Genomic DNA, 12,475 nt, shown 5'->3' with positions numbered 1-12,475 from the left:
CTTTGAGTGATTCACAAGTTTCCAGAACAAGTCATATCATAGCTCCAAGTGATGATTCCTCACCTGAATTCTTTTAATGTTTAGATAAACTGGTCAACTTCAAAGTACAATTCTGAGGTAATTATACCATTGCAATCATAGCACATTTTACTTCAAATGTGCCTAGTCTAAAGCAGATATTTGACATTAAGGCGGTAGTTTGTAATTTTTAAAACTACTGTACATGAAATTCTTCTAAGCATTGCTTTGTGTACAGATAGCCAAATATTATAACCCTCCTCATCCCATGTATGCAAAAAAGTACTAACAACCAAATGATAGTTCTCCAGACTGAGAGTGGGTACAAGGATATACCCAATTTGAAAGAAACTCAAAGCCTTCTGTAAGCGCAAGATCATCTTTGTCATAAACTTTTAGCTTAATTGCGCAAGGTAAAAAAGTTTTGTTTTAGAAAATCATTATATTTAAGAAAAAATTGAAGTTTTTCTAACTTAAGCAAGACTTGTGTTTAGTGTTAATATAATAACAAGAACATCACTGTGTTAAAGTACAATAACAGTGAGAGTTAAGTTTTTATTCAGTATTTTGGGTACAAACTTTCAATTGGTGTATCCACAAATAAAATTATATAAAATAGACTAGTATATAAATACCTTTGGACCTCACTTTTTTTATATATATATAAATGCTGGTATTTTTCACAGTACATAAATATTGTGACTTAAAAAATTCAATATGATGGATATGCATCTGCAAGATCTCAGTATTGCATAAAATTATTTCACATTTACAAATGAGCTAAACGTAATCAACACACCATAACAAAACGTAAATACTGCACATTGAAAGTGTAACTTGAAACTGAATATTATTTTATAAACCTTCATAACCTTCAAGATAAGCCAGCTGGTTTTCAGTTGATTTACTTTATCCATTTTGGATAAACTAATTTTGCTGCCAATCACAATCAGAAGTCCCAATCAACATCGTCATTTAGATCTATTTTTTCTAAGCTTCCTTGTAGCAAATCAGGCACACAATCCTCTGTAAAAGAACAAAAATTATTTGTTTAAAATCTGGTTTGTTGCTATGCTTGTCAACTGATGTCAATAGAGAGATTTACACAATTACTGATGCCATTAGAGATTTACACAATATTTACTGTAACAGGAAATGTATTAAATTCTGTACTGAAATGCCAAAATTTAAAAGAAATTTGCATTTTTTCTAGGTCTACAAACCATAGCCTTTCATACATGGTGATCCTTAAGATGGCTGACACCAAAAGCACTCTTGTCCAGTGACAAGGCCACAGCAGCAGTAAGAACTGCCTGCCACCCTTCACAACCCACAACCCAGAAGTCTGGTTCTTTAGAGCAGAGAAAATCTTCAGGTTCAAGATCTCCTTCACATCCTGTCCTCGAGTTGCTGCCAGATGACTCTTTGAACAAATTGTGGGGAATGGCTTGCCAACCAAAAGACAATGGTCACCTACGAAACGCCAAAGGACCAACTAAAGTCATCCTTCAGCATGCTGCTTGTCCTCAAAGCAAAGAAGTTCCTAGACAACATGGGGACAATAGGAAACCAGTGACCATCACACATCTACGAGAAACTGCAGTGGCTGGTTGCAATCCCAACCACAGATGGCAGCCCAGAGACTAGTACATTAGATCTTACAAGAGAGGTCTTAATCACAAAATTACCCTACCAAATAGTAGTGGCCATTCCCAACGTATCAACCATGCCTCATTGAGTTCCTGAAGATGACCGATGCTGTCCACCTGGCCCACGAGTCAACTGAGCCTACAGAATCACCCGTAGCAGCAGCTGCCCCACAGCCACAGTAGCAGGAAGATGCAGAGATGGACATCAATCCAAAGGGCTCCATTGTGACCCAAAACCAAACGTCGGCAGTAGGCAGACCAGTTGCCTTGTAAGAGAAACCACGCCTGCTTCCTGCTGTCTTCTTCTAGGTAGTGAAAGAAATAAGGCTCCATGTGTTTTTCAATTAAAGATGAAAGATCAGATACAACGTTCCTGGTTGATGCTGGGGCATGCAAGTTGTTCATACCAGCCAATCCGTACAAATCCCCTCAATTCCACCACCAGGACTACGGGTGGCCACTGCCAGCAGCAGAGCCCCACTGAAAATATATGGTTAACATACCACAAATCTGTTGTTCAGTGGGAAGCAGTACAACTGGACGTTCACTACAGCCAACACAAGTCACACTCAGCGTTGCTGAAATGCCGAATTTCCCCCCGATTTGCCGAGAAAAAACTCTACGGGCGGAGAACCAGACCTTCAATGCCGAGAGGAGGTCGGTGTCCTCGTTCGTGTCGAGAAAAACTCTGCATTCTTCGAGGAGATTGATTAATCGTCTCAAATAAATTTAAATACTTTTTTTTATTTAGTTAATGTCTTTTTATGTAAGATTAGGTAGAAAATTATTATTACTACATTATTATTACAATAAGAGATTCCACTTAATACGCATTGAAAACATTCAACCTGGCAGTGACGGTAAGGAACGCTTTATAAATGTAAAACACAAAACCGAATAGTATTAGCAGTTAAATACCCATGATATGATATCATATCTTAATATTGTATGTATGATTACAAACAATTATCTGTGCTAATGAAAGTTTCTCTTTTGGCATAGAACTATAATTTTGAGATCACATATCCATTGTGATCTTATAAAATTTGCACCTCAAGATTAGTAGACTGCACAACTGCTCGTTTCGCACATCTGTTGCAACGAGCATAGGGTAACACAGGGTCTTCCACAACCTCTTATGAATTCAATTATCTAATTTAATTCTGATGGAATGTGCAACAGCAATATTTTGTTTGTTATGAGTCAGGTTTGGAGCAATTGAAATGAAATTACACGTAGCCTATTCAAGGTAATAGTATATTTCTACTTTATAGCAATTGTAATTCAAAGAGAATGTAATTCAAACTAAAAAAAAATCAAACTGTAGATAAAACTAGCAAGATTGAAATAGCTGTAACTTTTGTAATTATAATGTTATTGAATTTAATGAGTTATATGGTTGTAAAGTAATTGTAAGCTATTTGATATTGATTCCATTCATAGAATTGTAATTGTAATTTGATGATAAGACATGTGATTACATTATAACTGACATGAACCATGTAGTTACCAGTGGCGTTATTACTATTCCATCACTGGTGAATCCAGGAGCTAGGCTTCATTATGGGGTGGGGGGCTTCAAAGAAATTAGCATAAAACAGGATATAAAATCTGGAATTAGTAAAATATATTCTCAAACATATTTTTACCCTGATATATGAAGAAAAATAATAAATTTGTTTTGGTTTATTTATATAGCCTATATGTTCTAGAAAGTTGATTTATAAAACTGAGTAGGTTACGTATCTACCTATATTTTGTGTGTGTAATTTCTGTGTATTATAAAGTTTATATATAAAACTTAATATGTGTATATCATTGTTGTTTTGGTTGTAATTGTGTATATACATAGCTAATATATACTTTTGTTAAATGATTAAAGGACAATAAAATAAAAAAAAATAATATGCATCATGCCAGATAACAAATGTACTAATGATGATGAATATAAATCGATGGGAGGTTGCATAAGATTGGTTTATTTTCTTAAAGTACCCCTGGGCCATAAAATGAATTCCATTTTCTATAAGATGCCGATTTTGGTATGCAGAGCTCTCGGCAACGCTGATCACACTTTTAGGAGCAGACTTCCTTAAACCCCGCAACACACTGGTGGACGTAGCAAAACAGCATCTGATCACACAACCTGCCCCTGTATACCCAATTCACTCTGACTCCAGCACCAGAGATAAGTTGCCTCCTACAGGAGTTCCCCAAGGTATTTAAAGGCAACCTGCAGCACAACCAGACTAAGGTTAACCTGCAAAGCACCACAGTCACCAAAGGTCCCCCAGTGCACACCAGTTTCAGAAGTTTGGCCCAAGAAAAAATTGCCCATGTCAAATAACCCTTCCAAGACATGAAAATTGCCCATGTCAAACAGCCTTTCCAAGACATGGAATGAGCAGGAATGTGCCAAAAAGCCTCCAGCCCCTGGGTATCTCCCCACCACATGGTACCAAAATCTGACAACAGCGACCCTGCAGCGACTACTGAAAACTCAACATTTAGACAAGACCCAACAGGTACACACTGCCGAACACCCCCAACATAACAAACCAGATGGAGGGCACCAAATTGTTTATGAAGGTGACCTGCCGGAGGGATACTTCAGTGCTTTGGCTTTCGGAACTCGGGTGTGACTTTCAAATGTCTAATGAAAGAATCCTGGGCTACTTGCCCTTCTATGTTATCTTTGTCGATAATATACTTATATTCAGCCCCAACATCCAATAACATATGAGAGATGTCAGGAAGGTCCTACAAATATACTCAAAACAACACTTAATAGTGTGAAAGGACAAATGTGAATGAGCAAAACCATTACAAAACACTTAATAGTGTGAAAGGACAAATGTGAATGAGCAAAACCATATGTTGTAGAATTCCTGGGGCACCAAATAAGCCTCCTGACAAAGGTCCAAGCAATCAACAACCTCCCAAAGCCGACAACAATCAAAGCAGTCCATGGATTCTAACTATTACCACTTCATTAACCTTACTGAAATAATGGCTCCAATATATATGATTGCTTGAAAGTAAAACCTAAAAATTTTTTATGAAAAATGAAATAGGCTTCAGTAAGAAAAACAAAATAAAGCCTTCATTGCTGCCACAATCATTTTTCCTTTACCCCATAGGTCCCACACCCTACGACAAACACTAGTAGCACAACAATGGGTGAGATACTCAAACGACGCACAACAATCGTCACTCATTGGCAATCTTCAGCAAGATCACCAGCAGAACAACACATGCTAGAAGAACAACAATGCAAGGTGCACACTGACCACCAACCGTTGGTACACAGCTTCACAAGTGGAGAAGGGTGGTCAGCAAGGCTACAGTCACCTATCGTTGATAGGCAAACACTCCTGCACCCTCAGATACTTAAAGGGCTCTTCCAACCAACTAAGTGTCTGATGCCCTTTCCTGAAACTCCGACACCATCCATATCAGGATATCATATCCCAAAATAGCGTAGGCTCAGAAGGATGATGTGGTACAGCAACTAAAACGCGAGAACCCTGCTCATACGTGGAGTGACCTATCCATCAACAATGGAGAGACAACCACTGCCTGCGAGTCAAGTACCAGACAACCTCACCCATATCTACTGTTAGGGTTGAGAAAGAAAACCCTCAACCTTGTCCACAACCTGTCACACCTATCAAGTCAATCAACTGACCAAACCTAGTCGGAGCAGTAAATCTGGTGGAGAACGAAGGCCGACATAAAAAAGTGGGCAAGAGAATGCCTCCCTTGCCAAACATTAGAAGTAATGACGCACACAGAAATGGGGATAACAGAGTTCTAGAGAACACAATAATGACTGGTCTACATCTACGTCACCATTGTGGGACCCCTGCCCCCTCCAAGGGGTATAGGTACCTCTTCAAGATATCAACTGGAATACCAGATGGCCAGAAGCAATACCAGTAAGGTAGCAGAGTTGTGTGAGAGCACCAATAGGCTGGAGTACAGAAATAAATAACTAGCAACAGAGGAGTCAATTTCACCTCTGCCTTATGGAGCTCCCTTGCCACCAATCTCTGGACAAAACTCATTCACACAACAGCATACAACCCAGAAGAGAACGGCATGCTGGAGCAGTGCTGTGAAGCAGCTGCACTGCTCCCTTAAATCAGCACTCTTCTCCAGATGTCAAAGCAAGAATTGAAGAAAGCAATTATTGTGGGGAGTACTGTGAGGTCCTGGTCAGTTGCCAGGACTCTAAAGGCTTAATGATGATATTGGCTTAAATCATGCACTATATGATAAAAGCATGAAACTAGGCACCCCATCTCCGCCTAGGTACCACCCTTGTTTAAACAATACATGGCCAATCCAGCATATGCACAGGAAGAATATCCCATGTGTGTTTGTATTCACACAATAATAATGTTTCTGTATTCCCACGATAATAATGTTTTAAGCTAGTAAGTCACTGCTAATACATTTACCAAAACTTAAAATAATTTTTTTTCTGCCTTAGCCAAATCCATTATAATGCATAAAAAATAAAATTATACTGACATATCAAAAAACATGTGACCAATTCAGTAACATAAAATCTTGATTTCTGCATCTGCTAAAGCACTTTAAAAATGCTAACCTTAATCATTAAAACCAATGATAAAATGTTTATTCTGAGTTGCCAAAGAGTACTACACCTGGCAGGCAATAGCACTAGACAAAAATGACCAATTCAGTAACATAAAATCTTGATTTCAGCATCTGCTAAAGCACTTTAAAAATGCTAACCTTAATCATTAAAACCAATGATAAAATGTTTATTCTGAGTTGCCAAAGAGTACTACACCTGGCAGGCAATAGCACTAGACAAAAATGGAAAGAGAAAGATTTACAAAATCTGAATATATGTATGTTGGTGCTCAAGCACTGGGAGATAAAGAATATTGGTAAAAAATCTTCTAACAAGGAAGAATATTGGTAAAAATCTTCTAACAAGGATTAAAAAGTTAGTCATTTTGTGAAGTATTTAATCGAGGCTCTTACCCTGTTGGATGCAAACCACTTCGTGCCACAAAGGTGATGCTAACAATTCTCAGCAATGTCTTTTTGACATACAGATTTTGAAAAGCTTAATGAATGGAAGAGTGCAAGGGTGACTGGGAAATATCAACGTTAACTATGTGCATTACAGAATGAAGAAAGAGTTAAGAGAGAATATTAAAAGCTTTCAATATTATACTACAGATTTTGATTAGTAAAATTAAATAAGTAAAAAATGCAGCTCAATATAGTTTTCAGTACAGCATATAATGCAGTAAGAAACACTCAACTGTGGCCCATGAAACTTTAAGCCACAGTCTGGTGATGGTCTATAGAGGTGCCAGACACACGATCATGGCTAATTTTAACTTTAGATAAAATAAAGCCTACCGAGGCAGTGGACGGACAGACAAAACGGCATCAATAGTTTTCTTTTACAGAAAAATATTAAAGGAGAAAGGTGAGGGGATCCTAAACACACTACCTTCATTCCTAATTCATTATACCATACCAAAATGAAAATTATAATATAGGAATGAAATGGAATATAAAATTTAGGACAAAGGCCAAGCACTACAACCTAAGAGGTCATTCAGTGCTGAAATGGAAATTGAGAGTAAAAATGTTTTAAAGGTGTATTAAGAGAGGTTGGAGAGTAAGAAGAAAGACATAATATGAATGGAGGAATAGTAAAATGAATGAAAGTGCTTGCAGCTAAAGGAAGCTGCAATGAACCTTAAGTAACCCCTACAGTGCACTGTACGAGGTGCACTGATGGATCTACCCCACCTACAGGGGATATAATATAATTATGCCATGAAACTAATACAAAGCACCTTGGTGACATGAATGTTGAAAGAATGTTTATGGATTAAAATTATGTTTCATCAACATCAGAGCTCTTTATATATTACACCACTAGTAATATGCAAATCACTGAATGGAAATGAAGCATCGCTTTGAACCTTTTCGGTAACAAATTCCTTCTCAAACAGGCACCACTGCACAACTAACTGATATGAATTTCACTTTATTTTGATATGAACAATGCTTGCATCACATTAAGAAAACACAATGACCTAAGCTTACCAATTTCTGTTTGCTGAGTAAGAGGTACAACTGGATGGAGAAACTGTGGTAGTGACCCATGAAACCTTCGAATCTGTCTAACAAACTGGTGATGAAGTAAATCTTCTGCAGAGGGGCGATGCTCTGGATGTCGAGCTAATGTTTTTGAAACTATATCATGTGCTGAAGGTGTAAACAAACGTTGAGCAGCAGCCAGATTTGTAAGATTATCACCCACGCTTCCACCAACGCCTGAATCAGTTGCCATACCTTGTGAAAAAAATTATAAACCTCAGGATCATACAAACTAAAAATTTCTATAATTTTGTTTCAGATACAAATCATCAATTCTTTATACACCTCTACACCAGCAAAACAACAGACAAACCAAACTGAATAGGTAACCTTAAGTATCCCCTTTCGGGGTGAAAATGCGTTAACAAATTTACACTGAATTGTTAATAAAATTTTGGCTCCATACACTAGTTTTTCCTTATCCTAATCTCTCATCTCTTAATACTCTGGTTTGAGTAAATAAAACAAAGTGTCTCTTGACTTGTAAAAATCCTAATCTTTTAGATTTCACATTTTCCCTAATTAGTAGATTTTCTTAAAAATGTTAATCATTTTAAAGTAAACAAATTTTTCATTCAAACCTTGACCATTTTCTCCTGTTTGTGGACATGTTGATGCATCATACAGGTACGGAACACGATCTTCTAACTTTTCCAAAAGCATCAATGTTGGCGGTATGCCTCTGTAGGGAACTTCTCCATTACCCAATTCACATACGACAATACCTACACTATATATATCACTCTTCTCACTGTATCCATAAAGATCCTGCAATGGAATTTTCATGTGAAACACATTAGTGAAAAATTAAAATTCTTCTAAATACATAATCAACTAGTACGTAAAAAAAAAGCCTACATTACAAAAACAAGCAGCGATAATAACAGAATTTATTTTGATTTGCTGTTCTCAAAAACATCCTTTTTTTTCTTCTTCAAAATCAGACCCACCTGCTCTAGCAACTCAGGACTAGCCCAGTTAAGGTTGTAGCATGCTTGAGGGGGATAAGAATGAATATTTTTTCTCCATCTGTTGTCTGTAGTGCTTATACTGTGCCGTAATCCACTTAAAACTACACGTCCATTTCCTTCTATTAAGATGTGGCTCCCTCGTATTGCTCTGAAAAATTAATTTTAAGAGGAAGACAAATAAATAAAATACTGAGGACTAAAAACATAGTTACTACAGTTCAGCAAATCAAAACAAAATATACAGACACAAAATTTCATTCCCAATTCAGAAAATCTTACTATATCAAGGATATTGTAATCAGTCATTTTCTTGTCTTACTTTTACAAATAGTAACTATATGCAAAATATATTATGATTTTGAAAATTGTTTTTCTCATTTACAATACCTGTATTGTGTCAATTTCAATCTTTATTCTACTCTTATTTTGTAATATTTGAGATGCCATGTTAATGTGGTATTTTTGCAATATGTAACTGCAATACAATGTAGTACAGTATTTCTAATACACTTGCTATTGTGGGGTTTTATTTTTCCTTTATCTGAGATTTTAAAAATGATGCACAAAACTTTATCAAATTATATCAAAATCTTGAAATACTGCACCAGAGGAAGCCTCATCCATTTTCGCACAGAGACATTGTGGGCCAAGAAAATTTCTTGTGAAACATGGCTGGGGAGTTTATACTGGATACATACAGTACTTGGTAATCTGTTCAAGTTTATCTGTTTGCTGGTATGTCATCTTCAGAAAAGCTTATTAAATATTAAAATCAATGAACATAACAAAAACATAAACCTCAGTATTTCTATTATCAATGAACTGGAAACACTGAAATAATCAAAGTGCTGTAGCAGAGAAGTGGTAACATGTACAGGCAGCCCTGGTTATTGGGGAATCAGTTATTGCCGTTTTAGTTTCATGGCGCTTGTATAATGTATTTTAAGCACGGCAAGACCCTCAAAAAGTACAAACATAACAAATATGCATAGTTTCCTTGGATCTTTTAAAATGTATGCTTTACTTCAATGCATCCAATGATAAACTGTATATAGTCTCATATTACTATTATATTATAAAATACAAACAAAGTGATCAATGTTATGGTTTGGAAAAATCAGCCAAGGGCTAAGGTAAGTTTATTTTGCCGTATTTAACTGAATTCAGAGATTTTCTTGCTTCTAGTTAGTGTAAATAAATCTCTAGAAACTATTTATATGGGACAAGGTTATTTTTTGTAATATGATATGTTTTTAAGTAGAAATATCACTAAAATATGTCTTGTTGTGAATTAGATTTTATATTTTTTTGCCAACAGATGGCATTAGGAGCATGTTTTTTGTGTAAAAAAATTAACAGATTCAGTTCACTATGTTCACCCTATTTCATCATGTTACGAACTCTACATATTTATCTTTTATCAACTTGAAAACAACAGTAAACTGTATTCTTTCATGCCCACCATATTTTATTAAAATACTTTTTCTCCACTATTATTTGCAGTCCAGTTTCATCCATGTTGTTGATGCACAATATTTCATAGTCATTAGCAGTGTGAACATTGTTTTCTCAGCTTCAGCTACAACTGCAACTTTAATTTAGCAGCACTAGATTTCCTTGCTGATATTTTCTCCACAGCAAATAAAGGTATAATGTAAAACTATATCACTCCTATTCTACTTAATGTCATTTGTAACATAACTACAGTAATTTTTTTACTGTTGTATGATGGCTGAAATGCAAGCAAAACAGTGTTGTTTCAGATTCAGTTCAGCTGTTCTTAGCAAAACTACTGTTTTCATTCATATATTTATGACTGTAGTGTTTAAGCAACAATGATAAAGTTACTAATGATACTATTATCATTCTCTTTTACTTTTTCAGGTAATTTAGCTAGAAGATATCATAAATAGAAAGAAAAAAAAGTCAGGAAGTGCCACTAAAAAGAGGAAGATAATATCAGTGAAGATGAAAATTGACATACTTAAACGTCCAGAAAACTCTAGGCCAAGGTTTACCTGTAAGTTCATCATATCTTGACATTAAAAATTTGTAGAACTACCGTGCAGATCATAGTGAAGGGTTAGGCAAATGAAATTCCACTTTCTTATTAGTTATTTCATATTTGGATAAAATATCTGACCATGACACTAAGGCATTGTTAATTAGTCTAGGGCACCATAAGGTAGATTGCGGTGCCCGTAGACTTTTGAATTTCGGTTATCGGCCATTTTTGGTTACCGTCAAGCCCCCAGAAACAGAACCCTGCTGGTTACAGGGGGCTGCCTATACTTTAATAAATTACAATAGTTGATAGAGTGCAACACACCAACCAAAACAAAATCTCAACTCATGATCGTACAACCTTATTAACTGTTTTTTAAATTTTGCTAGTCAAAATTAGGGTGCACATTAAAGGTCAGTGTTGTCGACACCAGGAAATATGGTAGTCATTTAAGAATTTAAAGAAGTGATGCTGAAACTGGTCAAGTTTTCAATTCATAAAATGAAGTGAACCTCAGACTGGCTTGAAAAATAACTGTAAAAAACCAACCTGTGAATAATACCTCTTGAATGGAGGTATTGTAGACCCTGTAAAACTTCTCTTATCATAAGAGCAAGAGCTGGTTCTGGTAATCCCTCAGAAAAATGTGATGCAACAAGTCGAGAAGCTGAAGTATATCCTAAAAGTGGCATTATAATCCACAGCTGTTGTGAGGTTGTGAACGATGTTAAATAATTTATTATATTTCTGTGCTGCAGCTGTTTTACGGTTCGGATTTCATGCTGAAACAAAAAAATTTAGAGATATACAGTTTGAGATTTATATTGTATGGATGGTATAGTCAAAGCTTCAAGGACCAATAATAAGATAAAATATGAATTTAATATCACACTAATTACTAAGAGGTGAAAAGAGAATGTTTAAACCTTCAACAAAAAGAATAAATTTATTTTACCGAGAAGCAACACATCCTCTTCACAAAGAAGGTACCAATGCTTTTAGGGAGGCAAGGTGAAAGATGTACGTAGTACTGGTTTCATCTCAAACCAATTTCCTTTATACAGCTTTTTAATTCAATCGTGCATGATTCCACACACTCCTCATTTGGAAGAAAAGAAAACATCTCCCACATTTCATAGGTCTGTGTGCGTATATGGTCCCCCAGGTCTTACAGATACAGAATGTCTAATTTTTGTTTCTTTTGGCTGTTTAACTGCTTTCAGTCTTCCCCTAAGTTTGCTTTTGTGATTTTAATTTATTTTTTCACTTGCATCTAGCATTTCCTTCACATCAGTGCTACAAGATTCATTGAAAGCAATGACTTGGCTGGCATATATTTCAATGACGACAGAATTTTCAGTAGTAATTTACCAAGAAAGATAGGGCTTCCTAGTCTTTGTTATTTTTTTGGCAGATCTGATATAAGTTTATTTCTCCTGGTTAAAGTCCACCTCCTCCATATGCAATAATTTTCTATTTTCAGTTCTAGGACTTCATTTACCTATTTAAAGTAGTTTTTCCCCATATAGTTAGGTGCTTTACAATAAATTTCAATAGTTTTTCCAGCAATAATATTGTAGCTGTGTTTTTTCTGGTGTCCATCCTTGTTAACTATTGACTGTTGACTAATTTACAATCATGACCCAATTTTCTTTGGTAACTTGGACAGTGAG

General features: G+C 35.9%; 1 protein-coding gene and 1 long non-coding RNA gene across 8 annotated transcripts in view; one reads left to right on the top strand and one right to left on the bottom strand.

The window, feature by feature from the left end:
• LOC135214857 (uncharacterized) overlaps positions 1-7,779 on the top strand; it is a 56,559-nt gene extending 48,780 nt beyond the window's left edge. For both annotated transcript variants that reach the window (XR_010314505.1, XR_010314506.1), the window contains exon 3: positions 1,232-7,779. This is a non-coding gene — a long non-coding RNA (uncharacterized LOC135214857). The remainder of the gene's footprint in view (positions 1-1,231) is intronic.
• The window catches only part of LOC135214855 (STE20-related kinase adapter protein alpha-like), a 64,904-nt gene continuing 52,988 nt past the window's right edge, over positions 560-12,475 (bottom strand). For all 6 annotated transcript variants that reach the window (XM_064249276.1, XM_064249271.1, XM_064249275.1 and 3 more), the window contains 5 exons: positions 11,352-11,584; positions 8,777-8,945; positions 8,408-8,594; positions 7,773-8,021; positions 560-1,044 (listed from right to left, as the gene is read on the bottom strand). In XM_064249276.1, coding sequence (XP_064105346.1) covers positions 968-1,044; positions 7,773-8,021; positions 8,408-8,594; positions 8,777-8,945; positions 11,352-11,584 — 915 coding nt within the window. In that variant the 3' untranslated portion in view covers positions 560-967. The remainder of the gene's footprint in view (positions 1,045-7,772; positions 8,022-8,407; positions 8,595-8,776; positions 8,946-11,351; positions 11,585-12,475) is intronic.

The sequence above is a fragment of the Macrobrachium nipponense genome, chromosome 46 (genome assembly GCF_015104395.2).
Source record: "Macrobrachium nipponense isolate FS-2020 chromosome 46, ASM1510439v2, whole genome shotgun sequence".
Lineage (NCBI taxonomy): Eukaryota > Metazoa > Arthropoda > Malacostraca > Decapoda > Palaemonidae > Macrobrachium > Macrobrachium nipponense.
The sequence above is the reverse complement of the archived record's forward strand: the minus strand, read 5'-3'. Positions and strand labels throughout refer to the sequence as shown.